Below are 27,076 nucleotides of genomic sequence, written 5' to 3'. Positions count from 1 at the left end.
CCTCCATTAGCACTAAAATATAATTACCATTTCTTGTTGACTTTTTTTCATCTAAATATAACCTGAAAACCCTTGAGAAGCAGAAACTGTATCATATTTTGCCCAGAGTGCCAAAAAACTAATTAATAAGCAACAAGATCCGACTGCAATATTATCAGGGAATACATTTTCATTTGAGGGAGGCTCGTGCATCCTAATTTGAAAATGTGTGATAATTCCTCACAAATTTGGCTGAAGCTTCCCTTTGCACTACCTATGGGGGAAAACTACTTGCTGAGCAAATGAATAGAATGATACAATATGTACAAACAAGGTTTAACCTATTAAAATTTTTAAAAATTGGCAGTTTAGGACTAGTCATTTGTTTGCAAACAGCATATTTCCTTTGTGTTCTTTAAATTAGATTCAGTACAGCAATGTCATAAAACAAGCGTTACAGAGGAATATCACAGACACTTTGGGAAGGTGGGAGTGTGATCTGGACTGCCAGGGAAAGTCTGTGGCAGAGAGTATCTGAAGTTGACCTGTGAAGGATTGGCACGATTTAGATTTGCAGGAGGTGGCCCTAAACGCATCCCAGGCTAAGAAGTTACCAGGAGCAGATGGGTGCAGACAGGGTGGCCTAGGATGCATGCAAGGCCTTGGGAGGAGCCTGGCTCTTTGGTGGTATGGAGGTTCCGGTGGAGTAGGTCCTGCAGGTGTGGGGTAGAAAGTGAAGCTGGATAGGTGGGGCCCAGCCGAGCATTCAGTACTCAGGGACACTTACGATCCATCACACTGTATTACTGAAAAGAATCAACCATTTGTTTTTCAAAAAATAAGTTCTATAATTTAGATTTGAACAATCAGGGCTTCTAAGTGGTTTCACCCATCAGGATAGCATCTTCTGCATGTGACAAGATGATTGACAGCAATGGGAAGGACTTGTGCCATTTGCACGGACTTCTTTCTAAATGTGAGGATCTAGAGATGATGGTCTGGCATTAAAAAGGCAACCTCAGCAATAAATCTGGGGTGGGCATTGGCTTACCCCATAGAACTCTCAATGATTGATGTCCTTAGCAAAGGAAGCACATAGCAGAGAAGCATTAATTCTATCCTCGTAACAACCACCTAAATTAGTCTTTATGACATGTGACTAGCACATGTCATAAAGTCTACTTAGACTTTTCCTCAAAGTCTACTTAGAATTGGCACAGTTTTGCTGGTGCTTATGGTTTTTTGATGGCTGTGTGATTTATGCTATACAAGGTCACAAGTGCATTCAGAAGTCCAAAATGTACATGCTAAGCATCATATATGATCCATGACTACAGGTATGAAATCACAGCAGCCGAGAAAAGATTCAATAAAAAGATACTTGGATAACCATGACCTGTTACTTTCCTTGTAATTCTTGACTTGCCAAAATAGGTTTGCATTGCCAGGCATAAATGCATTTGTCTTTTACACTTTTTTATATTTTCCTTTTCATTTTATTCATGAACGAGCATCCTCTGCAGCCCACCTGGACTTCTCATTCGTACTAGAGATAGTCTAGGGGTCTGTGAATTCATGGACAGATTAAAATTTGAGTTTGAGGGAATGAACCTTTGTGAGAATCTTGGCCTAGTTAAGTTTATTTGTTTAATACTAATAGTTCCTGGAGAGTTTTCCATCTTCACAGAAGTGCCAACACAACTCAGTGCTGAGTGACGCTGAAAGCTCAGCAAAGGTTAGTTAAGGAATGGCTTTGTTGGCCATGGAGATCTCGGCTTGTGGAATTGGATGGAGAAAAGTTGGCACAAATTTGTATGTAGTCTAAAAAGTTCTCCATAAGGATATTTGAAGAGATAATCAGGAAGTTGATCCTTTTAGCCATTAATAAACACAGAGGAGGCACCAGATTATAGGTAAAGACCCTCAGGTAGATGCAATTCCTTGTGTCTCACTTGTCCCAGAGAGTCAGGTTCTTACAAAGTTACAGCCTCTAATGAGTGAGGTAAGTATTTTGAGTCCATGGTCCTAGGCAGTGACATTTGAATGGAATAGAGCTTAGGATAGGGGGGAAAAAAATCAGAGTTTCTGAGTGAGTGATGTTAACATTAGGAAAATGTGATCCAGTCTCATCATAAAAGCCCCCCAGGCACCACCCAGTAGTGAGCTTTGGCTATAAAGCAGCTCATGGTACAATGACTCACATGCTGGAGATGAGACCTTTTATCATTTTCTTCTGTAGGTAGTAATTCAGCTGGTTGCTGCATTATGAGAGATCTGGTGACCTTTGGACCCCTTGCATCATTATCTAATGCATTCCTGATGTACAGTTTGACAGAACAAGACCTACAGCACATACTCACCCTCTCCATGGCAGTGGTTCGAACCATGGCAAACTCCCAATTACACCTACTCAGATAAACTTCATGCAAAGCCTTTCATTTTGTATCTTTATTTCCAATGCCTCCCTCGCATTTTCAACAACCCCATCCCCTGATATTCATAGCCTTCATTCAACAGATACTCAGTATTGATGCTTACTATATGCACGGAACTCTGCTACATACATCACTGTACTTTGATTGCAAGTGGGGGCTGGAGAAGGATAGAAGCAGAAACCTTGCCTGTATGGTATTAAATTATTTAGTGAGGATAGGAAATAGCCTCTCCCTCAAGGAGCTCAAAATAGGCTTATACTTGCCATACAGAAATAGTGGCAAAAAGGACACAATAGGATGCAAAATATTGGTGTGGCTTGTAGAGAAAAAAAATTTAAATGTCAATTAAAAATTTTCTCTAATCTTTTTGAGAATGTGGCCAAATAAGCGGTCTGTAAATGCTCATGGTAGATAATAAGATGACCTTAGGCATCCAGCATCATGGTTTTAAAAAAATGCTAGCATATCCAAATGGGAATCCAACTCAATCCAATGCTGAATGTGAATTTCTTATTGTTCACTGTGTCAGCCATTTTTAAACTGTGCTACTTAGACCTGGCTCCATGCCTAATAGGAAACATGGAGAACTCAGCTAGAGTCCATGGAGGTTCATAGGACAAGAGGTGGAGATTGAAAAAGGAGACTTATCTGGGAAGGCTCAAGGAACTGGAAAGGTTTTAACTAGGAGAAAACTGGAGACCACTTAACTGATAACTTTTTTTTTAAGCTGAGCCATCCTGCCACCTATTGGCAGCTCAGCGGCTGCTCAGCTTGGGCCAGGAATCGAACCACTGTTGCTCAGAGCTCAAACTCTTGAGCGAGCTCTTAACCAACTGAGCCACTCAGCCAGCCCCTGATAACTTTTAAGGATGTGAAATGCAAATGGCTTTAATTATTGGGTTGTCGGAAAAGTCATGATGCATTTTTGCAACAAAAAACAGAAAAATATGTTGTGATTTTTCCGACAACCCAATACAAATTAAGAGAATTTCTCATCATGAAGCTTTTTAACTATTAGGGTGAGTAGTAAATTATTATTATGGAGGTAAAAGAAGTTAGAAAAAGAATTCGTATAAAGTAGCTGAGAAGGTAACCTGCCAAAAACAGGACATGGATAGAGAATACACCTCTTGACACGTCTTCCAACTCTATAATTCTGTATTACCTTGATTATCTAGACAAATGTGCAAACCACAAATGTAAAATCAGTTAAGTGAGCTTTAGTTATGTCAAATTAGTGCAACAGACTGAACAGAACCTTAGCTTGTACATTAAAAGAATGCAAAACATTGCTTTTGAGGAGCCAATAGAAGTTTTACTTTTTAGTATTTTGCTGATCTAAGGAACTCACATATTTGGCCCCTGATTATAAGTGCTAAGTTTAGTTTTAAAACCAGTATCGATTCCCTTGCAATGCAAAATTGGTGATTTCTGCCCCGAATTTCAGTCAACGTAGACTAAAGTTTGGGTATAAAATTAATTTCATGCAAAGGGATTGAGAATTCAGTGAGTAGGCCACTTACTGGCATGCATGCTCCTTCGATAAATATATTCTCTGCCTCACAAAAACCATCTCTCTGTCCATGCTACTATTTGGGGTTTTTTGTTGTTGTTTGTTTGTTTTAGTGTAATGGCTTTACTCTCATAGTAGAAGATGCACAGTGACATCCAGTAAAACGAAGGAGTCACACTGGCTCATGTCTACTCTCAAGGGTGGAGTAAGCCCTCAGCTCTATCTCGGAGTCCCATGGGAACAAAATTTAGTAACCACATTCAGCATTCACTGAGAGTAGCAGCTTCTCTCTTTGGCATAATGGCCCAGGACGGTGATTCTGTCTGCTGTCTGATTCAGACTGGCCTGAGCAGAATAGCCTCTGGTCTGAACTCTCAGTCTGAGGGAGAGGACAGATACCATGGGACAAGCCAGTAGATGCCTGCAGACATCGTGACCAGCTGGGTTCCGAGAAGAGCTCATGTAGCAATAGTTGTGCCTCATGTCCTGAAGACAGCTTGTCCTCCAATTATGATCTGATTAATGTGGAAATAGTCAGTGCGGAAGTGAATAGGGAAAACGAGCATATAGCCAGCCACTCACTCAGCACCAGAGGGTCAGGTGTTTTACTCCTTCTGTTCTGAATCTTCATTAAAGCTGTGCTAGTAAAAGATCCCCAGGGATTTCTCTTCGGAAGGAATCATTTAATGCTAGTGGTATCATTTATTTCAGAAATGATTCCTGGCTGTTATATAAATACTAATGAAGTGCATAACAATGTAATTCACCCTTGAGTTTGCAACCGAAGTCAGAAGTGCTGGCTTTCTGTGTGAGAGAAGCAGCTGTTTACCACATGTTAGATTTTATAATCAGGTGTGCCTAGTTATTCTCTCTTTTTATTTCTTTCCCCTACATTGCCTTAAATGACCCCAGATAGAAAAACAGACTCCGCCAAAAGAGAGTAGGATGGGTGAGATATTCCTAACCACAGTCATCAGTACATACATCAAATCCTTAATTGTTTCTCATAGGAATGGATGTTTCTTGTGATGCATATTTGAATTAGGACTCTGAGTAGGGCACCGTACCAGGTGCTCTGAAATATTCAAGGACATAATCCTTTATTCTCCAGATATTTATAACCTGGTAGATGAGCTAGCACATACAGATAAATAAAAATACAAACCAGAGAGTGCTCTTTATGCTGACACGTACAAAGCTTCAATAAACAAGGGCCTGCAGTACACTAGGCATTAGGGTACAGAGATAACTGGGACTTGGTAACTGACCTTGAGGATTTCTTCGGGGGGGGGGGGTCAAGAGTTATGGAGAGTGGGACAAACGGTCCTTTTTTCTCTCTATCTCCACTACCGCTATTGGGTCTAAGCCATCATCACCTCTCCTGGACTACTGCAGTAGCAGTTCCTAAGTGGTTTCCTGCTTTCATGCACACTCCTGCCATGACCTGTTTGCCCTACAGCCATTGGCCAATACTTTTTAGAATGTAGATCACATCTTACTGCACTCCTGTTTCATGCTTACAAAGCCTGTACACCAGGGCCTTCATGACCTGGGACTTGCTTGCATCCATGACCTCATTCATCTTTTCCTTTCCTCAATATTGTGCTACCCTGGTCTTTCTCTTTCTCGAACATAGCAAGCTCTTTTCTGTCTTTGAGTTTGAGCATTAACTGTTGTGCCCCAAAGCCTTATTGTGCCCAAAGAATGCCTGAAGGGATGTGTCTAGATTATAGAGAGTAGTGAAATGAAACAAGGAAGATAAAGATACATTTTTTTTAAAGCCATTGGGTTTTATAATCGGGAGGCGTTTTCATGGGGCGGTTTCTGGAGAGTGGTAAGGGGGCAGGGAGGTGATGGGTTAAGCGGTGAGTGGGTAGTAAAGCAATCAAGGAACTCAGCACACGTAGCTCTTTTCTCTCATCACCACATTTCTCAAAAGAATGCAGAGGGTTTGAGGGCTGGCTTTTGTCAATAGCAGATTCTAATAGGAAAATAAAACGAAATACTAAGGATGCTCACAGGCAGAGTGGAAAGAAGTCTGAAAAGAGGGAGCAATGGAAGCTTCTAAGAGGAGGGGTGATTGGAGAAAGGTTCCAGAAGAGATGGGCAGGAAGAGGACCATGAACCCAACTGCAGAATTTTGCAAATAGGATATATTTGTACTTGTACTTCCAAGTCCCACAGATAGATTTTTTTTATCAAAGAAAGTGTCAGAATTGCATTGAATAAATTCCCTTCAGTTATGGACTGAATATTTGTGTTTACCCCAAATTTTTATGTTGAAACCCTGAACCCAGTGTGATGATATTAGAAGGTGGGGCATCTGAGAGGTGATGAGATCATGAGTGTAAAGCCCTCATGAATAAGATCAGTGCCCTTATACAAAAAAGAGACCCCAGAGAGCTCTCTCCCCGCCTTCTGCCATGTAAGGACACAGTGGGGAAGACAACTACAAATGAGGAAGTGGGATCTTACCAAACAATGTATCTGCTGGTGCCTTGATCTTGGACTTCCCATCCCCTTTGGAACTGTGGGAAATAAATTTCAGTTGTTTAAGCCTCCTAGTCTGATACTTTGTGATCGCAGCCCGAATGGCCTAAGACAACTTCCAAGTTTACACATGGTTTCTCTGGTGGTGGGTAGTGTGATTTAATCACTCACAGTAACCTTGGGATGCACTAGGTGGGATAGATGCTGAGATATACCTATCAGGGTTGCAAATTTCATATCGGTAGTGATTCTCACACCCTGCCATAATTATCATCATCATTATTATTGGTTTACTTTTTATTAAGGTGTAACTTAAATATGGTAAGGTTTACAAATCTTAAGTATAATGAAGTTTCTACATGAGCATAAGTCCATATAAGCATCATCCATATAAACATATAGAACCTTGCCAACACCCCAGAAGTCTCCCTTCTACTTCCATCAAAGGTAATCTCTATTTTGACTACAATTGCCATAGATTAGTTTTGTATTTTTTTAACAGCTTTATTGAGGTATAGTTGACATGCAGGAAACTTCACATATTTGAAAGGTACAATTTGATAAATTTTTACATGTATTACACCCATGAAATCATTACCACAATCAAAAAAATAAAAATAAAAATAATGAGCCTATGCGTTACCCCCCCCCCAAAGTTTCTTCATATAGCTTTGTAATCCCTTCCTGGTCCCCAGCATTCCCAAAGTCCACTTTCTACAGACAACTACTTATTTGCTTTCTGTCCCATACATGAGTTTACATTTCCTAAAATTTTATATCAATGAAAGCATATAGCATGTGTTCTTTTTTGGTTTTCCTTTTGCTCAGCATAGTTCTTTTGAGATGGATGTTTGGGTTGTTTCCAGTTTAGGGCTATTACGCATACATAAAGCTGCTCTGAATACCAAGCTAACACTTGGTATGGTCAGTCTTTTGAATTTCAGCCATTCTAATAGGTGTGTAATGTTACCTCATAGTGGTGTCAGTTTCCATTTCCCTAATGACTAATGATGTTGAGCATCTTTTCATGCACTTTTTTTACATCCACATCTTCTTTCGTGAAGTGGTTGTTCAAGTCTTTTGCTCATTTTTAAGAAACTGGGTTATTTGTTTTCTTTTTATTGAGTTTCAAGACTTTTTTTACAAATATACTCTGGATATAAGTCCTTTATCAGACAGCAATTTGCAGATATTTTCTCCCAGTTTGTGGCTTGCCTTTTCATTCTCTTGAAGAGCAGAAGTTTTGAATTTGGTCCTACTTAATTTATTCTTTCATGAATTGTGCTTGTAGTGTCATATCTGAGAAGCCTTGCCTAGCCCAAGCTCACAAAGATTTATTTCTATGTTTTCTCCTAAAAGTTTTATAATTTTAGGCTCTTACATTTAGGTTTCTGATCCATTTTGACTTAATGTTTGTCAAAGTAATGTGATACAAAGTACGAGCTGGGATTCTTTTTTTGCATTTGGATATCCAATTGTTCCAGTATCATTTGTTAGAGGGAGGAAGAGAAGGAGGGACGGAGGGAGAGAGGGAGAGAGAAAGAGAGAGGGAGGGAGGGAGAGAGAGAGAGAGAGAGAGAGAGAGAGAGAGAGAGAGAGAGAGAGAGAGAGAGAGAGAGAGAGAGAGAGAGAGAGAGAGAGAGAGAGAGAGAGAGAGAGAGAGAGAGAGAGGGAGAACTATTGTTTCTTCACTGCCCTGCCTTTGCACTTTTGTTGAAAACCAATTTTCCATATATACACAGGTCTTTTTCTGTGTATATAGACCTAGTCCATTGGTCTGAGTCTGTCTTGATACCAATACCACAATGTCTTGATTAGTTTAGTCTTAAAACAGGTCTTTTAATCGGGTAGTATAAGTCTTCCAATTTTGTTGTTTTTTTCCCTCAGAATTATTTTTGCTCTTTAAGATCACTTGCATTTCCATATGAATTTTTATAATTAATTTGTCATATTCTACTAAAAAAACCTGTTGCAATTTTTATTGAGATAGCATTAAATATGTAGATTTTACTGGGGAAATTTGACGTGTTAATAATATTGACTCTTCTAACTCATGACCACAATATATCTCTCCATTTGAATCTGTAGATCAATTTCGAAGCTATTGCCATTCTTAACAATATTAAGTCTTCCAATCCTTGAACACAAGATGTTTTTACATTTATTTAAGTCTTCAATTTCTTTCAACAGTGTCTTGTAGTTTTCAGCATACAAGTCATGTATTTCTTTGGTTAAGTATATTCCTAAGTATTTTATTCTTTTTGATGATATTGTAAATGGAATTTTTCTTGGTTAACTAATTAGCTATTGTACAAGTATTAGAAGGGATTCTCCAGAGAAACAGAACCAATAGTATGAATATATATATATATATATATATATAGCTATATATGGAATTCACTCATGAGTTATGGAGGCTGTCAAGTCCAAAAGCTGCAGGGTGTACTGACAGGCTGGAGACCCAGGAAAGAGCCGATGCTATAGTTCAAGTCTGAAAATCATCTGCTGGCATAATTTCCCCTTGCTCTGGGGAAGTCAGTCTGTTGTTGTATTCTGGCCTTCAGCTGATTGAATGAGGCCCACTCACATTATGGAGTGCAGTCCACCAACTTAAATGTTAATCTTAACCAAAACACCCTCACAGAAACATCCAAAGTCTGACCCATCCATGGTTGACCCAATACCTGAGTACCATGGTCTTGCCAAGTTGACACATAAAATTAACCATCATCACAGCTAAGACTCTCTGTTTTATTATTTTAGTGATTTGCTCTAGAGTTTATGGCATACATCTTTAATTTAACATGCTTTGCCTTCAAGTGATATAATACTACTTCATATATAGTATGGGAACCTTCCAATAGTTCACTTCCCTTTCTCCCATCCTGACTTTTATGTTATTGTTGCCATACATTTTACTTTTTCATATGTTATAAACTCCATACTACATTATCATTTGGAAGCAAAACTAGAACATTGTTCAGCCTAGGGCTAATTATTCCATACCAGTGGGGCAAGATCCTGCTGAGTACAGTAAGTCCTCGACTTACAAACGAGTTCCGTTCTGGGAGAACGTTTGTAAGTCGGATTCATTCCTAAGTCTGACTAAGTGAGTCTTATACACCTTTGACACAAATATACACTGTAAAGCCAATGGTTGAACGATTCATGTTATAAGAACGAGTGACATCTACCATCTTTTTGCCTCGGTCCAATCTCTCACTATTTTCACTTTTGTTTCCATGGTTATTGCTTTGCGCTTCCTAGCAGTCCCCTCCACATCACCACTGCTTTTCCTCTTGCTTCCAGACTCCTGGGCTCTGATTGAGCACCATACTATTTTACACTATCACACTGTACAGTAAGCACACAGCGGCACAACTGTGACAATGTCCGGCAGACACGTGAGCTACTTCCGCGATTTGTTCACATCTCCGAATGTTCGTAATGCAAGGTCCATTGTATCTGTGAAAGTTTGCAACTCGGATGTTCATAAGTTGGGAACTTACTGTGTTCTACCCAACGTGCCCTGAACCTTGAGGTTTTCCAGTCTGGCTGGTGGGAACAGGCACTATTCCCAGCTCTATGTGAGCATGGAGTACTGTTTCCTCTCTTCATTTTGGATGGTTCTTTCTCTGGCCTCAAGTAATCTCACACACAGGTGATGAGAAGTACTCAGCTAAATACTCAATGCTGAATTTCTGCAGATCTCTGGAGGTCTCTCTTCTTCATTACTCTGTCCTGAGAATTTTAATCACTTTGGTCTCCCTGGGTTCTCAGCTCTGTCTCTTCAACTCAGGCAGTCTGCTAATCTCTGCATGGGTTCCTCCTCTTTGCACCACAGCCTGGAAAACTCTCTCAAAACAGTAAACTAATGCAATCATAGGGCTCACCTCATTTGTTTCCCATCTCACGGGGTTACTGTCTTTCATTGTTTTATATATTTTGCCCATTTCTTGTTGCTTCAGGCAGAAGGGTAGGCATAACACTCATTTTTGTTTTGTAGACACAAGATTAGAATTTCTGGGTCATAGAGTATATGCATGTTTAGCTTTAGTAGATACTGCCTAGAGTTTACCAAAATTAATTCAGCTAATTTTAATTGTAGATCATTTTCGCTAATGTAATTGACATTTGTTTTAGCCCGAACATGTTGCTGGATTTTATTCCTCAATTTAACACAGTAAAGAGTGAAGGTGACAAGTTCTTAGTGACATCATTCCCTTTTTTTAGAACTCCAGTGATGTGCACCCTCATTGAAAATGCATTATTAAAAATCTTGTTAAGTGGTGGTGGTGGTGAAGAGGAAGGAAAGCAAAGAGCAGATAAATCTGTCTTTGCTTGACTGACAGTTGTAATTATATTCAACAGCATACATTTGCTAAGTAATAACAGCTTTGATTTAGTAATAACAGCATGTTTAGTACCTGGTCCATCAGAAAATTCTCTGTTGCTCTGCCTCCTTCAAGTTTTAGTCTCATTTTTTGGTGACTGTTCTTCTCACATTGAAGGAGGTCCACATCCACATAACATCCTTCCATGGTTCTTGTAGAACAAATATTCCTTCTAGAAGATTCTGCTCAGCAGCGGGATCCATATTGTCAGGGAACATAGCACCAGGCCCTTCTCTCACATGGTGGTGAGTGAGTGCCCCTCTTCACAGCTGCTGAGGGACAAGGAAATAGAGGCTGCAGAAATGATTCCATCTTGTCTCACTGTCGGAGCTCTAAGGATGCTTTTTTAGCAGCTCTCTCAGGTAAAATATGTATTGACTTTCTACCAAGTATGACATTTCCCTGAGGAGAATTGCTGCTTGGCCTATACCTTTCAGTGTATAATGGATAATGTTAAAGGAAAGCATAGCATTAAAGGAATCTCTTTTTCAAGTTTTTATTCCCAGCCTTTGAGCTGCTTGTGGAGTAATTTAATTCATCCTTGAGTCAGGTAGCTGCCTCTTTGATGCCTTTGTCTTTAGATTCTCTGTTTGTAAATCTCTCCTAAGAATAGATCAAAAATGATGTTTACATCTCTTCCCAGAATTGAGGAAGTAAGAACAGAATAAGACTTTATGACTGTAGTTAACCCCTTTGTTACCTGCATTGTATATCATAGTACTTGGCATTAGATTTCATCTCTTTCAGAAGCCAGCACAGTTCTCACCATTCTAGGCATTTACTGTCTTGGCTGGGGCATGTTTGTTGGTTGGTTGGTTGTCATATTGGCATGTGACATAAAACTTGTGCATTTTAAAATAATGCTGACTCCTTAAACAGTTACATGCATAAATCAGATACACTATACCCTTTCCATATAAAGTATGAAGTCACAGTAACTAATATTAGCCAGGTTTTATAATTCTCTGTATGTTTCCCCTTTACCCAGAATGCATGTAAATTGATTTTCTCCTTAAGTCTATAGGAAAAAGTCTACGGAAGTTAAAAACTCAAGCACAATGGGAAGCCTTGGCTTGCTGACTCTCAAGCCTGAAATTATGTTTTCAGGGAGGCTGAAACAAACACTATTGCTTAAGAGAGATGCTGCTAGAATAAGGATTGCAGGAAAAGAGGTTTTGAAAGAGATTTTAACCTCTAAATTTTTCCTTCTAGTCTCCTGATATTTCTGTAATTTCTTGGTTTTTCCCATATTCTCTACTCTCCCTAGTTCTCAGGATACCACTCTTTTCCAGTAAGTTAAAATAACGCTATCTCCTTGTCGGTAATTTGGAAATATTGAAACCAGAGAGTACTTCCTACAAAGTTCGTACAGGGAGATTGCTTGCTCTATTAATGTGTAGTTGTTAACCACTCTCCATAACATTCTGTACCTTCATATTAAAAGCATCCTTCCTAAGGAATGCTTGCTGCAAGATGTTTCTTATTCTTCTCCTTCTAATAAGGGACTTATCCAGACTTCCATAGAAGACAGCAGATTCCCATAGAAATGGTACCTTTTTCAGTAGCCCTTTGGAGAAATTTCTTAGACTTTCAATCTCCTCACCTTCCTCCTCCAATTTGGAGATGAGAATGTGACACAGGCACAGGCCTAGTAACTAGTAATACCAAATAAGGGCATTGTTATGTGGAAAACTTTCTTTGTGATTATCCCCTCTGTAGACTAAGGAAATCCGCCTTTAAGAAACAAACCTCAGGCTGGCCGAGTGGCTCAGTTGGTTAGAGCACAAGCTCTGAGCAACAGAGTCGCCGGTTCAATTCCCACATGAGCCAGTGAGCTGTGCCTGAGCTGAGCTGCCACTGAGCTGGTGAGAGCACGTGCTCTTAGCAGAAAGGTTGCTCGTTCGACACCTGTATGGGATGGTGGACTGAGCCCTCCCACAACTAAGATTGAACACGACACCTTGAGCTGAGCAGCCACGAGCTGCCCACTGGTGGCCAAATGGCTCAGTGTGCAACAAGGTGGTAGGTTTGACTCCCACATGGGATGGTAGACTACGCCCTCCACAACTAGATTGAAAGCGGCGACTGGACTTCGAGCTGAGCTGCGCCCTCTACAACTAAGATTGAAGGACAACAACTTGACTTGGAGCTGATGGGTCCTGGAAAAACAAATGTTCCCCTTCCCTAATTCCCCAATACTGTTCCCTTTCCCAATAAAAATCTTAAAAGAAAGAAAGAAAAACCTCAAAGCCGTATGTACTGATGCTCCCCTTCCCGCCCCTTTAGTGGAGCAGGGTGTCTTGAAGGGCAGCCTACATTCTTACTGGCTTGGTACTCATAACAGAAATGCCACCATTTTTGTTGTGTCTGTTGTTTATTTAGATTGAAATTTTCTTCCTAAAACATGCAGATTTAAGAATACACTTTGAGGCTCATTTGAGTCCTGTCAGGAATTTGGCCAGTACCTTAGATAAGGAAGAGAGGGATAGGGCCCCAGAGACAAACTTGGCCATGTCATGACTTGGTCTAGTTGGAGCCTATGGAGTCTAAACATTTACTATGTCTCCAATGATAACACACTGAGACAAACACTGTGAGAAGCAAACGATCAACCCTGTCTAGAGTGCACCATGCTCTCTTTCTCACTAACTATAGCAGTGACAGTGTTTCCCTATTTGAGGTAACAATCTAGGTAGTTTTGCTTTGAAGTTTTATAAATATTCAGCCATCTTCCCAGGTGAAATTGCTGATGCAGACTCCAACCTGATATTTATTTCTCCATAGATGCTATGAAATCTAGAAGAACCTAGAAGAACCATACGTTAGAGTTTTGGAGGAGCATTAAAGAAACCAGTTCCAAATAATCATTTCTCACCTTGGCCTGTTAGCCCATTTCTTCACCACATCTTGCTTTTATTTCCTGAACCACATTTCAGAGGTTTTCTTTTTTTTGTTTTATTTTGTTTTTAAGCCTTCATGTCAGTCACCTCTGACACAGCCAAAGAGCTGCCCTGGTAAGATTCTACGTGGACATCACTTCTTTTCCTTGCTCTAAATTGTTTATTTCTCATTAGCAGTCTTGTTGAAATCAAAATGCCTGACTATTAGATTCCAGTAGAGCAGAGAGCTAAGGCATACCACAAAACCCTGAACCTTCACTTAGCTATAAGATAATGCTAGGATTAAGCATGATGAAATTTTAAGGTATCTTAGGTACATAGGTGTGGTAAATTCTTCATTTTAGCTGCCTAGCCTCAACATCAAATTATGTAGATACAATTTGTTCTTCAGCACCTTTTTTTTTTTGAGATAGAAATGACCACATAAACTTGTAAGATGGTTCAATCTGAGTTTAATGTGTATAGAAAATGTTTTTGCAAATGTTAGTAAGTATGCAAAAATACCTATGAAAAATGAGATAGAGGCTTTAGAGGTAGTGAGTAATCATTTTGTTTATATTCTATTTCCTTTTAAATAATATTTAAATGCTGAGACTAGAAGGTATTTTGTATCTTAGGCAAAATTGATTTTCTTGTTTGGAATAATACAGAAACGATGCTGTGAATAATGAGGTTTTAGGGGAGAGTGTGACTTTTTTTAAAAAACAAGCAATCTCTCAGACATTGAATGTAGAAATAGAAGATCAGCCTCTTAATCATTTACAGTGTGCACTCCTCTACTGTTTTGCGTAACTTGCATTTCTGTCCTTCCTTTCCTCATCAGCCTTTGTCCCCTCCTCCACCAATTCCTGACTCACTGCAAGACTAGATTTGATCTAAGATGGTGCTTTGCTATTGTCTGGCATATTGGTTTTTAATTAAATAGAGTTTTCTGATGGGGCAAAAGCAAGGCTGACAGTCTTCACTCCTTGACTAAGTGTCTTATTTTTGTACAATGTTTCTGGAGGGACCATTTTTTAAAAGACCTCGTTAGGCCATTTGTTCATGAGCTGGAGATACCACTCGAGTAATGATATTTCAAACATAATAGTTTCTATCACTGCTTCTTAACTACAGCTGAGATGTAGATCAAGTCTACATGAAAGCTGAAGGAGGAGGCGTGCAGCCATGGAAACCATGTTCTTTTTATCAGAGCTGGTAGCAGAAGGACCTGGATTTGGTTGGCCCAGATGCTTCTGCCTCCCGCTGATAACATCATTGAGAGCAGTGGGTGCCAGTGGTCGGAATGAGTGAAAAAACATTAGGTTTAGAGAACGCCAAAACTTATTGAGTTCCAATGCTTATGAAGCAGTGGTCTTAGAGAAGCCATTTGCTGTTAAGCTTTGTGATTATATCTAGGAGAATATCTATGTTGTAATAGTTTTTAAACACCTATCTACAGTTGCTTATCTCCATTTTACCATAGGGAAGATATCAGATGCCAGACCCTCCACTGCCAACTCTCTAATTTGAAATTAGTAGCATTTGTTTTTTCATTATTTATTTTTTGTAAATTTTTCTGTTATATTTTTTACATTGTTTTCTATTTAATGTAAGCAGAGCTGTATCTATTTATGGCCTTAACATATGTTTGTTTGTTTGTTTTCATAAACTTATTTAAGTGAAAAAGCAAGTTTATTTAAAGGGAAATATTAAGGAAATAGCAGTTCAAGATATTGTCAAAATCACAACAATAATTATTAGAACAAAATGATTCAGTTAATCCTTATTTAATGAGCATCTCACACCCAATAAAATGTGGCATTTGACAATGCGGCAAAAAGCTATAATGGAAAGAGCAATAAGTTCTTTAGTTCATTGTTTAAGTTGCAGTTTTTCCCTTCATTAACATTACTTTGGTAAGTCAGCGCGTTCTATGCCAGAAGCTTTGTAAAAGAGATTTTTAAAAGTTTCAAATGCTGCGGAAAATGTAACTTGTTATTATGTGCATTTATAGGCCCCTACACCCCAAGCTCATAGGTGTAGCTTAGAAGACTTGTGTGGAGATTTATCCACATTTTACGTGTTTAGACTAAATGGACCTGATAGCAATTTGGTTTTTGTTCTTCACAAATATATCAGAAAAGCAAATGCTGGCTATTTTATATAGTCTTGAAATGAATCTGTTTTGAAATGAACAGAATTCAGTGAAAGAACTAACATGGTAGGGGAACCTACTTGGATACAAAGATCACAGAAGCTTTTTTTCTATGGGGTTGACATCTAAACTGAAATCCGAATAGTGAACAAGAGACAACCATACGGTGGGAGAAGAGAACCAGGGGACTGGGCTGATTCGTGGTGGTTGTAGTATTACCTGGGAGTATCATGTCCATCCCACCCCTTTAAATGCCTATATACGTGCCTTTTCCTCATGAATATTGAAGGAATGGCAGAATTGCCTTCAAAGTTATGCAAAATAATGAATATGGAGTCTATTGTAGGCAGTAGTTGGACACACAGCACTATGATATTACTGATTCAGGTCTTTCGGTTGCATTTTCAAGGTATGCTATCAATTAGCTTTCCTTTGGAAGAAGATAAATTACTATTTTTTATTAGATACCTGGAATTTGACTGACTTATTTTATACCAGCTATAGACCCTGAAAACCTCAAAACAAGGAAGGGGTTAACTCATGACTCTTCAAGCACAGAACTCAGAAAGCCTGGCAGTGGTGCATTTGTGCAAGTGTTTTGATTTCAGGAGGGGAAAAGCTTTATTTAACTCTGTAGACTGTGTGTAATAATATAATTTTAAGGCACCTGCTTCAAAATAGAAACTGGGATAATAACAATATGGTGGAGATAATAACAATAAACAAAAATTAAACCAAACCAGGCTCAGTTCCCAGGAAAACTACCCAGATTCCAAGAATTGGGCAAGGAATAAACCAACAGGTGGGGAAGAGGCAGGGGTGGAATGAGTTGTAACTGCCTCCATTAAAAATGACCCCTCAGAAGTGTGATCACTACAGAGCAGTTCTGTGGGGCATTCGTCATGTGGGTGGGGTTCCTGCCTTTCTTATTTCAGTGATAAGTTTCCAAGGGAACTTGCCTTCCTAAAATGTCAATCCTACACATGCCAATCATTACAGCAATCATGCATTGTGTTTGAGCTTTTATAATGCTGTAAACTAATTTCAAATAAATGGTCCAGTAGTAAAAACAGGAGTTCCTAACCACTTTAACTGAAGTTACAAGGAGAATGATCAGGTTTCCTGGGCTGCTTAAATGTCATGTGATTTACATAAACAAAGGAGGAAATCCTCTTGCTGTGTTTAGGGATGTGTGTCTAATACAGGAACCCGTGTTTTCCTGTTATTGAAAAGCATCCTTTAATCTTTTAAGCACATTTTAGGACTGGCCTATATTCCAGGTGTGTTGTTTCCTTTAACATTAAAATGCAAGAGCAGAGCACGACTATCAGAAAAACCTATTAGATCTTCCTTTGTGTCATAGGAGACACACAAAAAAACAATGAATTAAATTAAATGGATGGAAAGAGCCGTGGGCAGACTGGTAAAACTGCCTGAATTTAGTTAGTGGAATCGTTATTCCTCATGGGACTTCACTGGCTTATACTTGGAACTGTAGGCCAGAGAGGCCATTTGTGAATAGAAGACTATAAAATTTCCTCTGATTGTGGGTCTTAAGGGGATGATGCCTTTTAAAGTAAGTGTAATTGGTGTGAAATGTTCAGAAGCTTTTAGCCAAATATAACTGAAATAATGGGTAATAAAACTAAGCATTATTTGAAATTAAAAGATATATATTTTGCTAAATTCTGGTCGAGAGCAGAGATAAGATTGTACTGAAGTCATATAAGCCATCTTCAGTCCCGCAACCACAGGGATTCTCATCAGGCCTAAAAGCAGGGTGCCCACATTTCATTCACCTCTTGGTCCCTGCTTTCATGACTCCAGACACATTAATGCAGTGAACTCCAGCATGCACAAAGGAGAGTCTTCTTACCACCAACCATGACTGGAATAGGTGCTTTCTGTCCTTCATCCCCCAAGGATTCCTTTTGCCATCTGTTGAGCATCTGCACAGTTGTTTGAAAATGTAGAATCTGTGGGGTTATATGAAACAAAGAAAGGGTGCGCCACTGATTCAGTTTCATTAGGATTGCATTCATGAAGACAAGTCGTGCTTTCCACTTTTCCAGGTTCCTCCTTTAATTGCATCATTTCTTTTAAAGTTTACAATTTCCCCTTATAATTACCTCGCCACCCTTGAGGCTCGAAATCATGAAGTAAGCAGGTGTAGAAATATTCCAAGTGACTTTCTCCTGGTGGCTGGTGCTTGACCGCTGTGGGAGAGGTGATGCTGTCCATCCCAGCATGACCGAGGCTGGGAAGAGGAACTGTCCTGGTCCTGCGGTGTGGTGACCTCAGGAATTCATGGGGAGACGGCGGGGAGGGGCACCCAGAATGCCACATACAGTCATAATCAGATGCAAACTCGGTACAAATTGGACGATGTTTTAAAGCCAAATTGTTCTCTTTTTTTTGAGTGAGGTCTTATTACTTCTTATCACTGAAACCTGAGATGTTTACGCTGGATGATAAAATTAGAAATATGCCTTGCAGTTCCCTAGGGGAACTGGTCACCCCCTCCCCCTTTTTTAAAAATTAAGCCTTTCCCAATGACCCCTACCTGGTGCCTGTCAGCCCTGTGTGCTTCTTTCCTGAAGCTGGTCTTTGGACACTTGTAGCCTCCATAAAAGGTGCTTGATATTGTTCGGTTAAGTCGTGTTCAGTTTGAATGGATGAAAACATAAATGAAGCATCCCTTACCATTATAATTGTATTGTAACTGCTTGAGAGTGGAGATTATGACTCCTATTTCTTTTGAGTTCACCTTTCGCCAAAAACACACATATTTATCCTCTCAATAGATAGATCTATGTATTTATATGTATATAAATATTTTTTCTCTCTCTCTCGTTTTGCATATGCATGTAGGTGTAAGATAGAAACACCACTGACTGAGGAAACAAAGCAACCTGCACACTCACTAATCTGAGTGGTTTTTCTTGGCAGTGACAAATAAGAAACCCACACAGGCGTCCATCACGAAGGTCAAACAGTTCGAAGGCTCCACGTCGTTTGTGCGGAGATCACAGTGGATGCTTGAGCAGCTTCGCCAGGTTAATGGCATCGATCCTAATCGGGTGAGTGACCTGTCCAGAGTTAAGCAAAGGAATTCTCTTCACATGATGACTCTTCCGTTGACCTTGGTGTGCTGGTGGTTGTCTGAGTCATTTTTTTTTTAAGATTTTTATTGGGGAATTGGGGGGATGGGAACAGTGCTGGGGAATTCGGGGAAGGGGAACAGACAAGTTGCTGTTGTTTTGTTCTTCAGTCTAGTTGTGGAGGACGTCGCTTCACTGGCCCAAGTTGGCACCATCATTGTGCTCTTCCCGGGAGAGGCAGATCAGTCGCCGGCTTCTGGATGGCCGCTCACTGCAGCTGCTGGCCGCTCACGCTGGCTGCTGGCTGCTCACGCTGGCCGCTGGCTACACACGGTAGCCCATGGCAACCCACTGCCACAGGGGCTGCAGCCTACGCCGTCGCCGGCGACTCAAGGCAACCCAGCTTCAGGTTGAGCTGTTGTTCAGCATCTTAGCTGTAGAGGGCAGTGTCACTGGCCCTCATATGTGGGATCCGAACCGGGGCCCTCTGGCGTCCCAAGCCAGTTCTTAACCATCGCGCCACTCGGCCGGCCCCTGAGTCATTTTTAACAGAACTATTTCTCTATTTCAGTTATGTGACTCAGACTTTCTGATTTCTGTGCTCTTCTTATGGGGAATTATAATCTCTTCATCATGTTTGTTGCAGGAACCTAAGGGAATGTATATTGAAGAAATGCTACTTCCTGTCCTATGTTTGTCAGCAAAGTGGGAAGAGCTGAGTTCAGATATCATGTCCATGGTTATCAATATGAAAAACCATGTTCATCCAAGCTTCACTTATCTCCTAATGCCACCAGTGATGTGGTTTATTTACCCCTCCAAAGAAAAATAAATAAATGGCACCTTGAAAGTTATGTATTAGGATTCTATTGTATTTAATATGAGAAACATTTTATGGTAGAGTTATTTATTCAAAGTACATTCCCTTTTGTTCACACACATTCACTATATAAAACATCAATAACGAGGAAAAGTAAAGTGTAAATTGTAAGTATATGCTAAAATAATGAGGGGCAGTCTTTTCCTACCAAAGGTTCGGGGCAAGGTTAATATGGTTCAATGCTGAGAACCTGAAGGAATTATGTTCCAAGTAATTGGGAAGGTAATATGTCGTCTGAATTCTGATACAAGTCAGTGTGTGGTAGGCTATCGGGACTTCTGTGACCCTAACTTTCTAAGGACATCTTTAAATACTGCAAGACTTGGGGTTTGCCTGATAAACAGAGAAAGGTGGGTTCTCCACACACCTGGCTGCTAAGGTAAGCCTTCGGGTTAGGACCCTCATTCTGAAAGGCGTTTTAGCCTTTATGAATCTTTTGTTGGGCATAAACTAGAAGCAGCAGTTTTTATACATTGAGATCAGTAGTTATTTTACTGTCTTTTCCAGGACTCTGCAGAGTTTGATTTGTTGTTTGAAAATGCTTTTGACCAGTGGGTAGCCAGCACAGCCTCGGAAAAATGCACCTTCTTCCAGATCTTGCATCACACCTGCCAGAGGTACCTCACGGACAGGAAGCCGGAGTTCATTAACTGCCAATCCAAAATCATGGGAGGTGAGTGGGCATTTGTGAGACCTCCGTCATCCCATTTCCTTAGACTCACTTTTACATAAAAGTTAACTGTTCCGCAGCGTAAAGACAAGATGACAAAAAAAGAATCAAGATGCTCAGAGCGAGACAGCGTGAGAACCATCTAGGGGAGTTCTTTGTATGCTAAATCTAGACACAGTGGTGTGTTTTCACTCTTATCCAAAGCTAGTCTTTTTAGAAGAATCAGCCACTTAGCTAATACTATTCGTACTATGACAACAAACCTGTTTCTCTATTAGAAAAACCTTTCAGTTGGGTTTCTTTACTACCATTTTTAGAATTTCATTGCAGAACCCTGGTTTCTGGCTTGCTGTTTCCTTCTTTTTTTTTTTTTCTCCAGGTATTTTACAAGTACAGGAATACCTTGGTTTGTGAGCATAATTCGTTCCAGAAACAAACTACTCGTATTGCAAGACATCACTCATTTGCCATGTTAAAATGTACTTGGTTTGCAAGCATAATTCTTTCCGGAAACAAACTACTCGTATTGCAAGACATCACCCATTTACCAAGTTAAAATGTATTAGATATGTTTGCTCGTCTTGCGGAACACTTGCAAACCAAGTTACTCGCAGTCCAAGGTTTTACTGTATTAATATAAAAATTCTTACAGATATAGTCCCTTTCTTTCAAATAGCAGTTAATCTCACATGTAGTCCCTGAATGGCGTACAGAGCCGAATTAGGATGAGTGCTATAAACCAGCCTTCAGGGGTGAGTACCAGTTTTGGCAAGTTAATGAGAAACATTTAAGAGGGTACTTAACACATTTCTTTTAGGTGGCATTTCTTTTTAGGGAATTGAAAATGTGCTAAAAATATGAAAGCCTTGCCAATCACTCTGTGAGTTGAAGAAGAGTGTTTATATCATTGGCCTTTTCATTCACCTGATCTCCTAGTTGTGAAAGAATTTTTTTTTAATACACCAACTTTAATCTTAAATGTCAAGTGAAGGTCACATTAGAGACATTACATATTCTCTTTGAGCTGTATGTATCTTTCATATGAACATGGGGCAGAACTCCATTATTCTGTCCTAGCAACTGATGTACTCACTGTCATTTTGTCATTAGTCCCCTAGATGTTGTGTGGAGAAGATACTGTCCGATGCTTATAATTCATGGAAGTGTTAGTGTTCCTCTTAAACAGGAAATTGCTGATATCATAAGAACCTTGAAAGGCCTTTCTTAGGCATTGAGGTAGAGTCCTTTTATAATTTCTCTATTTAGTCCTAGAAAAATATATAAGAGGTGATGAATGGTGCATCTTTTCTCCAAAGTGGCCACCTCCTATAGTACAAAAGTGAAAAGCATTAGACATAGATGTTAAAAAGGAAAGAGAATATCAAATACTAACCCCTTACTATTTAGAAAATATAATGTGGTATAGCTTTCTGTCATGTGTGTGTCATCAATGCTCTTCAAGTGAATCCTGCTTTTAAAGTCCAGCCCTAACAGACTTGGCAAAAGGTCAAAGAGTACCAGGCTTAGGACCACAGAAGGTGATATGAAAATGTAAAGCACCTGCTATGAACTAGTTTCCCCATCGGTGTCAGAATGTTCAGTAACTTGCTTGGCTAGCACTCTAAAAATAATGTGACGTGGATTTGAAATTTCTTTTGCCCTTAGAGATAGACTCCCTTGAGCCTTTCACTTCTCCCTGTTCCATCCTGAGCACAGACAGGCCAGAAACAGAAGCAATGCCACAGGAACTACTACTCTTCCTCAGATTGGAAATGTGAGGTGGCAGCCAGGGGGCCGCAGACTCACTCCACTGTCGTTGCAAACGAAATGAGCCACCTCCTTCCTGCTAAGGTTAGGGACAGGTTGGGTGATCCTTCTCTTCCTCCTCCCCTAAGGGGTGGCACTAGGCAGTCCCTCTTCTCTGTTGCCTCTGAAGCTCTCATTTCTTTTCTCGGAACAGGTCCTTTCATTCTTTAAACCACTCTTGGTTCATCATCCAATCATACAACAAATAAGTACTAAATACCAAGTATGTGCTGGTCACTGTGGTACATCCTGAATATGGAGAGTAGTTCCATATTTGATCCCTTAATAGACCCTGATTGCTATGCCCAAACCCCAAATCCCAGACTGGCAGATCTGTAACAGCCTTTCTGGATGCTGTTCACTTACTTTCTTGAATATCTTCAGACCTTCCCACACAGTTCCGCCCAGCTGCTTCTGTCAGTCATTGGCCCAGTCCTTCTGATGTTTTCCAATGCCGCATGAGCCCCAAATTATGCAGACTTGAGACAGGAATCCATATTTCCAATGTTAACTTGTTGCTATGTGTATGGGAAATGCTTGACTTCCTGTGGTAGGAAAAAGAATACATTAAGTGCCAGAATTGACTCTGTCTTTTGTCACGGTGGGTGTGTCTCTCATCTTCTTTAGATCTCCATTTTCCCAAGTGTGATATGTGGAGGTTAGGCTAGATGATATCTAAAATCCCTTTCAGTTCTATCATTTTCAGAATCTGTAATCCCTAAGGCATAGCTTTATTGCATAGGTTAATTACTTTTTTAATTTAAGAATCAGATAAAAATTTTAGTGCAGTTAAAGGTTGTCTGGTCCTGAATTCCTAAAGAAGGCAAGAAAAGTTTGAATTAACACACTGCAATTTGTTGGCAGCACATATGTCCTTAAAGAGTGCAGCCTATCTTATTTAAACAGTTGCTTATCCTTGATAACAGTTGTACCAACACACCCTAATTAATTAGCATGCTGATTAGCCTTCCTTTCTGCCAGTTATCATATTTCCAAGACTTAAAAATTGTGTAGATTTGGGGTCACTATATTCTAACCTTTTTAATTTTGGGGTGAAGTACCTACCCCATGTTCTGATCTTCATTTTATCATCTTCAGGTAAGATCTGTTCCCAGTTTCACAGTATCTTTTAGTCTCTTCTTATAGTGTGAGCCACAAGTCCTAGATGCAATTGTTTACTGTGAAATGTGATAGCTTTTGTGATTTTAGAGAACTAATTGGGTGTTGGTGTTGGTTTGCTGCCCTACGCCAGATTCTTAATATGTTATCTCATTTAGCTTTTACAGCAGCCTTTGGAAATACAATTTATCATCTCCATTTTACAGAGAAGGAAATGGGACCAGGGAGATTATGAAATAGCTTGCCAAGGGTCATATAGCTAGTAAGTGGCAGAGATGAAATTCAAACACAGGCTCACTCTGCTCTAAAAGCACCTTCCTCGGGGCCACTGAGTGCCACCCTCTAGGGAACACCATTGACGTCTGTAGTATGAATGGCGTCCCCTAGAGTTGTGCAGGAATTTTTGGAAATACTTTAGCCAGCACACTCTTAGGTGTTAAAAACAAGAGGCAAGACAAGACGGCCAGAGATCATGAGTAGTTTTAACTTTTTTCCTAGTTTTATCACAGACATGTAATTAAGATAATAACTTTTAAGCAAACTTTTTTGTCCTAAGAATGATGGAGTCACCAGGTACCTTTTAAATCAACTGGCTTTTTGTTTGTTTCTGTTTATCAGAACTTCATTACATGAAAGAAATGAAAGTGAGGCCATTTTAGTGAGTGGGGAAGATGACGGAACCTAGGCCACTCGCCAGGCCTCTCGGGTAATCTGCACCTGGTCCAACCCTGTCTTTGGGGAGACTGAGGCCCAGTGATTTTGAATGACTTTACCAAGATCTGAGCACTGAGAGCCAGTCTGCCTGACTCCCACTGAATCACACTTTCTTTAATACCAGTTCAAATAGGATTATCATTGAAGCATCAACAATTCCATGCAGCTCTTCTCCTTTATGTATTGACTGTGCATATGCCGTGTGACAGGCTTTTCTTTTGTCCCTTGGGGAGAGTCAGTTACACAGAAATGAATTCTTTGGCATGTTTAAAATTCTCTTCTCGAAATGTTGTTCCTCATCTCCAGAGGACAGACTAGGAAGCTGGTTATAGGACCCTGGAGACATGTGGGCTGAATGAAAACCCTCATAAACTAGGGCAGAATGCTCTAAGCAAGTGGGAGGGGGAAGCAGTGGTTTCTTCTCATGCCTCTGTCAGCATCTTCTCTTCTCTGGACAGTTGAAGGACCAGTAAGCTAGGACAAAGTCCTCAAGCCTTGGTCATTTCTAATCTCCACTCTACCTCTCTTTTAGTTAATTCAAGTTTGGTCACCTTCAAAAATGCAGAGCCCTTCATTTAGTTGCTTGGGTCCCTGAGTTACCAAGCAAAATACAGAGACTGCAGGTAGAGGAGTGGAGCCAGACTGACTGCTGAAGTGTGACATGGCATCATGAATGACGGGGGCCCTAAAAGTGAAGTCTTAGGTTCATATAGGTCATATTTACTTCTGAGATGGTAGCTTTGTTCTGTCTGTTTATTGTAAACAGAGATGATTTTATACTGTTATAGTGTGATAACATATTTGTACTTCAAAGATACCTCGAAGGAGTTAATCACATGTGTAGAACTTTAGACCCCAGAAGTGAGACTTGCTTTCAACTACTTCATTTCAAAGAAACACAGTCTGCCTCAAATAGTAGCATCAGTTTAGATAATGGGCATGTTACCATAGGTCCAGATCCCAAGAGGGACTTTGTTGTTTTGCTTTCTTCCTTCTTCTTAGTAAAATGTGAGCAAATCCCTCATGACACCCCATTGCGACGTTATTTACACTGAACTTTTGTAGTGATTACTGTTGGACTATTATTTTTTTTTTTTTACCTAATACTGTGAATTGTGGAAATCTTTAGTGATATTGGCTTCTGTGTTAGAGCCACAAAGTAGATACTTTATGAACCTATTTTCTTTTTCAATAAGTATTGTAAATTATTTGCAGAAAAAAAAATGTATTCCTCAAGGTGAGGTTCTGTACAAACTAAAGCATGTTCTAGCATTTTTCTCGCATTCTAAGCCCAAACACCCTTGGCTAACTCATTCAATTAACCTCTTATTTTTTCACCTGTTTTATATGAGTCATCCTTCAGTGAGTCCCACCTGTACTGTTTGAGGTCCACTTGTGCACATTTCCGCATTGATTCCACAAGCATTTACTCAGCACATCTGCCTGTGAATATCCCACAATAAAATAGGCATCTTTGCTGACTTTACTTACCTTTCTGGGGTGACATCAGATGTAAACATACATAAAATAATGCCATAATGCCAAAGTGATTACTGAACTGTGTTTTAAAGGATGCTTAGCAGTTTCCAGATAGACAGGGGCAGAGTGAAATGAGCTCTCTCTCTCTCTCCTTTTTTTAAAGTTTATTGGGGTGACAGTTGTTAATAAAGTTACATAGATTTCAGGTGTACAATTCTGTAATACATCATCTATATATCACATTGTGTGTTTACCACCCAGAGTCAGTTCTTCCATCACCATATATTTGATCCCCTTTACCCTCATCTACCACCCCTCTCCCCCTTTACTCTCTGGTAACCACTAAACTTTTGTCTGTGTCTATGAGTTTTGTTGCTTCATTTGTTTTTCTTGTTCTTTTGTTGTTTTCAGTTTTATATACCACATATCAGTGAAATCATATGGTTCTCTACTTTTTCTGTCTGACTTATTTTGCTTAGCATTATAATCTCAAGGTCCATCCATGTTGTTGCAAATGGCACTATTTCATCTTTTCTTATGGCAGAATAGTATTCCATTGTGTATATATGACCCAGCAATCCCTCTCTTGGGTATCTACCAAAAAATCTGAAGACATTTATCCATAAAGATATATGTACTCCGATGTTCACTGAAACTTTGTTTACAGTGGCCAAGACATAGAAACAACCAAAGTGTCCTTCCATAGATGATTGAATAAAGAAGTTGTGATATATATACACAATGAGCTCTCTCCTTTTGCAACAATTATGTAATCCACACAGTTTTAGTTAATGTTAGCTAGGTTCAGAATTTGTAATGTGGCATATTGTTTTTCCATGAAACAGGCTATTTTGAAGTGCCATATATTTTCATCATCGTCGAAGGTATTTCTTAAGTATTGCCCATCTATGTACAGCCCTTCAGATGGTGGGGAAAGCCTAGATGTCTGAGGTCTCTTAGAATCCAGGTAGTCTGGCCCTCTGATTGGTATGCTAAAGGAAAGTCAAATGGTTTTACTCTGGATTCCCCTGGGAAGGAATAGAATCTCAGCACTCAAAGTGTGATTTTGTATTGTGCTTTTCTTCCAAACAATGCAGTGTCATCTCTGGGTGAGGTGTGCAAATATTTCACTTTGTGAATGCCTGGGGCATGGGCACGTGTAAGGTGAGGTAACAAATAAATTATGAAATAGAGCACACATGTACATCATAACAGGGTTCTTATGAAAAGAAAGGTGATGAATATGGCCATTCTTACTCCCATTATATTAATATAATACATTAATGCACTACATAATGACGTTTAGGTCAATGACAGATGGCATGTATGACGGCAACTCATGGCAGCCCAGCTCCAGGTTGAAGCTGTTGTTCAGCATCTTAGCTGTAGAGGGCAGTGTCACTGGCCCTCATATGTGGGATCCGAACTGGGGCCCTCTGGCATCCCAAGCCAGCTCTTA

The 27,076-nt window shown here is 39.8% G+C and overlaps 1 protein-coding gene across 5 annotated transcripts in view; it reads left to right on the top strand.

The window, feature by feature from the left end:
• The window catches only part of STXBP6 (syntaxin binding protein 6), a 239,630-nt gene that overhangs the window by 169,655 nt on the left and 42,899 nt on the right, over positions 1 to 27,076 (top strand). For all 5 annotated transcript variants that reach the window (XM_019655679.1, XM_019655681.1, XM_019655683.1 and 2 more), the window contains exons 3-4: positions 18,798 to 18,928; positions 20,337 to 20,502. In XM_019655679.1, the coding sequence (XP_019511224.1) occupies positions 18,798 to 18,928; positions 20,337 to 20,502 (297 nt within the window). The remainder of the gene's footprint in view (positions 1 to 18,797; positions 18,929 to 20,336; positions 20,503 to 27,076) is intronic.

Source organism: Hipposideros armiger, unplaced genomic scaffold, assembly GCF_001890085.2.
Source record: "Hipposideros armiger isolate ML-2016 unplaced genomic scaffold, ASM189008v1 scaffold_243, whole genome shotgun sequence".
Lineage (NCBI taxonomy): Eukaryota > Metazoa > Chordata > Mammalia > Chiroptera > Hipposideridae > Hipposideros > Hipposideros armiger.
The sequence above is the reverse complement of the archived record's forward strand: the minus strand, read 5'-3'. Positions and strand labels throughout refer to the sequence as shown.